The following is a 4341-nucleotide window of genomic DNA, read 5'->3' as shown; positions in this document are numbered from 1 at the left end:
CTGGGCTGAGTCCTGGAGCACCTACAAGTACGGCTTTGGCAACGTGCAGGATGACTACTGGCTGGGGACGGAGTACATCTATCGGATCGCCAAGCAGAAGGTCTACCAGGTCAGGTTTGTCATCCACGATTCATCCGGCACCATGAAATACGCAGACTACAACCTCTTCGGTCTGGAAGACGAGTCCAAAGGCTACAGGCTGAGGCTGGGCTCTTACACTGGGACTGCAGGGGACGCCATGGCCCCAAACAATCCTACCACCGTGCATGACAACATGAAGTTCTCTGCTAAAGACCTGGATCAGGACACTTCCAGTGGGAACTGTGCGTCTAGCTATGAGGGGGGCTGGTGGTACTCGGCTTGTCATTCTGTTCGACTGAACGTCAAAGGGAGCATCACTTGGGGTAGTATCTGTAGTGGGAACTGCCAAGCCTCCGCCATCCTCATCAAACCAGCATCCTACTGTTAGTCACCCCTTCCCCACCCTCCTGTCTGCAGTGAGGCCAACCCCTGCTCCACGAAGGGAGGGAAAAGGGTCAGCGTGTGTCATGGCCAAACCTCACACCCAACTCGGAGGGGGAAGTATCATGTTTATCCAAAATGGGGCAACTTTCTCTTTTCTTTTCTTCCGTGCACTTTCCGAGCTAATCTCTGCTGGGCACTTGTGCTTTGCGTTGACTTGACTTAGTGATATTCGTAATCAGAAGAATCATTTGCAAAACCTGCAGTATCCAGATGTAGAAGCTCCGGGGAGAGTAAATGCCTCGGATCCGTAGTGACTTTTCAGTGTCTTTTGCTCTCAGACTCATGCGCAGTTCTAGAGGTCACAGGGGTGGGGAAATCCAGAAACACAGAAAGGTTTTTATCAACACCCGCTCTACTGCTCATTACCAGGGATTAAAGCTTCACAGTAAAAAGGCATTTTAAATGTGGTGGCCCCAGTTGGTAACTTTCTGTTCCCTGCCACTTACTCTCTGCTGTGCTCTCGTGGGCACCGTACTGCGTAGATCCATTCCCAGTATTCTCAGCCGTCCTGCCTTGGGGGAGTTGGGCTGGTAGTCCTGGCTGGGTTCCTTGCCCCACAGTCTTAGAGGTCTGTGGTTGCTGTGAGGGAATTTTCGGCAATGGCCTAGCAGGATTTGAAAGCCAGACCTGCACGTCTGACGATACCTGGGTAGCTGCAGCAGTGGCCTGAGGGGCCCTTTAATCAGTACCTTGAATTACTGTCCAAGTGTGCAAGTAGGTCCTAGTCCAAAGCCAGTTGATAACAGACAATCTTCCATTGACTTCAGTGGGCGTTGGATCAGGCCCTAGTGTAGGGTTGTTGGGATGGGCCTGTTGCTCTGAACTGCACCAAAAGTAACTCCTTGGGCCGCCAGTCCTTTCTCACGTTTGGGGGAGGAGAGACTGGGATGCTGGGAGAGGAGACTATGGGCTACCTGCTGTCGATACAATACCCAGAGAGAGCCTGTGGGGCAGACACGGGGTGTATTCCACTCCCACAGCAGGCGGAGTCGCTCTTCAGCCTGAGAATCAGGGCTCTGCCCCCAGCTTTGCCTGGCCATGTGCTTCGGTGAAGAGGTCACAGATCCAGGGTCTGTCTCCTTTAAGGGTTGTTACTGGCCTCAGTAGGACAGTCACATAGCAACAAGTAAAAATGGGGGGAGGGATTTTCCAAAGGGCACGAGTTACTTAGGAGCACAGAGCCCATTGAAAGTCAATGAGCAGGGCTGGATTTGGGGATGGGCAACCGTCCAGGGTGCAATGGTCCAGGAAGGCTCCGTGGTCAGGGGGCTGTCCATGCCCGTGGGACCCATGTGTGTGGGGAGGCCTGGGCAGTCAGAGAGCGGCGGCTGCTGGCCGGGCACCCAGCTCTGAAGGCAGTGCTGCCGTCAGCAGCAGCACAGAAGGAAGGGTGGCATGGTAGGGTGTCTTGTCACCCTTCTGCAGGGAGTGGAGCTGGGGCGGCTGTGGCTGGGGCACGCAGCTCGAGCCTGTTCACCTCAGCCAATCTCCGGCCGAGCCGGGAGCCAGGCCCTCCCCATCTTCCTTGCCCGGCGCTCCAAAAGGCAGTGACCCCTGGCCACAGTGGGAGTCGACCTCACAGAGATCCTACCTGCTCCCTCAGGGCTGCTGCTGCTTTATAGGGAGCTCATCCCCCCCACACCCTGGGGCCTGTCTGCTAGGGTTACCATATTTCCACAATCAAAAAAGAGGACGGGGGGGAGCCCCGCTCTAGCCCCGCCCCCGCCCTGCCCCGCCCCCATCCACTCCCTCCCACTTCCCACCCCCTGACTGCCCCGCTCAGAACGCCCAACCCCCCCACTCCTTGTCCCCTGACTGCGCCATCCTGGGACCCCTGCCACTAACTGCTCCCTAGGATCCCACCGCCATCTAGCCTCCCTGCTTCTTGTCCCCTGACTGTCCCCTCCTGAGAACCCCCACCCTAACTGCCCCCCTAGGACCGTACCTGTCCCCTGACTGCCCTGACCCTTATCCACACCCCCACCCCATATTCACACCCGTACCCCCAGATAGACCCCCGGGACTCCCATGCCCTATCCAACTGCTCCTTGCTCCCTGACAGTACCCCCAGAACTCCTGACCCATCCAACCCCCTCTGCTCCCTGCCTCCTTGACCCCTCTCCACCCCCCTGCCCCCCTGACAGCTCCCCCAGAACCCCCGACCCATCTAACCACCCCGCTCCCTCTCCCTGCCTGCCTCGACCCCTCTCCACACCCCTGCTTATACAGGGTAAACTCAGAAATTGTTTGCCCTCTATAACACTGATAGAGAGATATGCACAGCTGTTTGCCGTCCCCCCTCCCCCCCAGGTATCAATACATACTCTGGGTTAATTAATAAGGAAAAAGTGATTTTATTAAATACAGAAAGTAGGATTTAAGTGGTTCCAAGTAGTAACAGACAGAACAGAGTGAATTACCAAGTAAAATAAAATAAAACACGCATTTCTGAGTCTAATACAGTAATACAACTGAGTACAGATAAAAACCTCCCCAGTTCCAGAATGCTCCTTTTTACAGACTAGTCTCCTTCTAGTCTGGGTCCAGCAATCACTCACACTCCTGTAGTTACTGTCCTTTGTTCCAGTCTCTTTCAGGTATTCTTGGGGGTAGAGAGGCTATTCCTTTAGCCAGCTGAAGACAAAATGGAGGGGTCTCCCAGGGGGTTAAATAGACTTTCTCTTGCGGGTGGAGACCGCCTCCTCTCTCCTATGCAAAGTCCAGCTCCAAGATGGAGTTCTGGAGTCACATGGGCAAGTCACATGTCCATGCATGAGTCAGTTTTTACCAGCCAAGCCACATTCCTGGGAAGGCTCTGATGTGGATTGGCATCTTCAAGTTCATTGTTGGCTGAAGTGGTTTTTGATTGGGCACCTAATTTGCACTTTTCTCAGGAAGCTGACCAAATGCTCTACTAGGCTAGTTAAAATCAAGCAAGTATATAGCCAATATTCCTAACTTCAAGTACAAAAATGATACATTCACACCAAGAGGATTAATAGATTCAGTAGATCATAACCTTTACAGAGATATGTTACATGGCATATGTAGCATAAAACATATTCTAGTTATGTCATATATACATTCATAAGCACATTCCATAAAGCATTGGGGGGGGCACCATCACACAAGGAAATTGCTCCAGCTGGGCAAAACTTTTTCCATCAGAAATGTGGTTTCGGGGAAAGCAAAATTTTCTGTGGGAAAAAGTCAACTTTGTTGAAATGGCAAATACGGCAGGAGAGGGGGCAGCATGAGAGATGAACAGGCCATTTGCTCGTGTACACACAGCACAAGAGAGAAACACAGGAGAATGGATCTGCTCTGCTCCGGGCTGGGAATTGCTTTGTTTGTTCTCTAGAGAAGGGAATGCAAACTGTTCAGCAATCCCTCCCCACAACCCGTAAGAAGAGTTAATGCTGAACGTGTGTCAGTGGGGCCATCTACCGTCCAAAGCAATACTACATTTTCTGGACAAAACAATGAGGCCTTTGGACACCGAACGTCAGGAAGTCTGGAGACGGACAATGAAAGGAACCCAGCACCGCCCCACTGGTCTAGGACCTTCCACTCCAGCAGTCTGACACTGGCCACTCAACTTTGTCCCCTGAAACTGACAACACGTCCAACTAGTTTCCTTGCCTCAACTCCCATTGCTCTGCAACCTGCACTGCAGAGCTTCCTAAAAACGTCCCTTGTCCAGCCGTGCATCCCACCCCGTTTCCAGGGCTGTTCACAGACCAAAGGGCAGCCTGGCCAGAGGGCAGAGCAGCCAGGCTAAGCCTGTGGAGTGACCCCGGTGATGTGACCGGGGGG

At 53.1% G+C, this 4341-nt stretch overlaps 1 protein-coding gene across 1 annotated transcript; it reads left to right on the top strand.

Annotated features, from left to right (window-relative positions):
* Positions 1-6: 6 nt before the first annotated feature.
* On the top strand, positions 7-775 carry LOC117867525 (fibrinogen-like protein 1-like protein). The gene has a single exon (XM_034752658.1). The coding sequence runs from the start codon at positions 143-145 to the stop codon at positions 467-469; it is 327 nt and encodes a 108-aa protein (XP_034608549.1). The 5' UTR covers positions 7-142; the 3' UTR covers positions 470-775.
* The last annotated feature ends 3566 nt before the right edge of the window (positions 776-4341 follow it).

This window comes from Trachemys scripta, chromosome 18 (assembly GCF_013100865.1).
Source record: "Trachemys scripta elegans isolate TJP31775 chromosome 18, CAS_Tse_1.0, whole genome shotgun sequence".
Taxonomy (NCBI): Eukaryota; Metazoa; Chordata; order Testudines; family Emydidae; genus Trachemys; species Trachemys scripta.
This window is presented reverse-complemented; position numbering and strand designations above follow the sequence as displayed.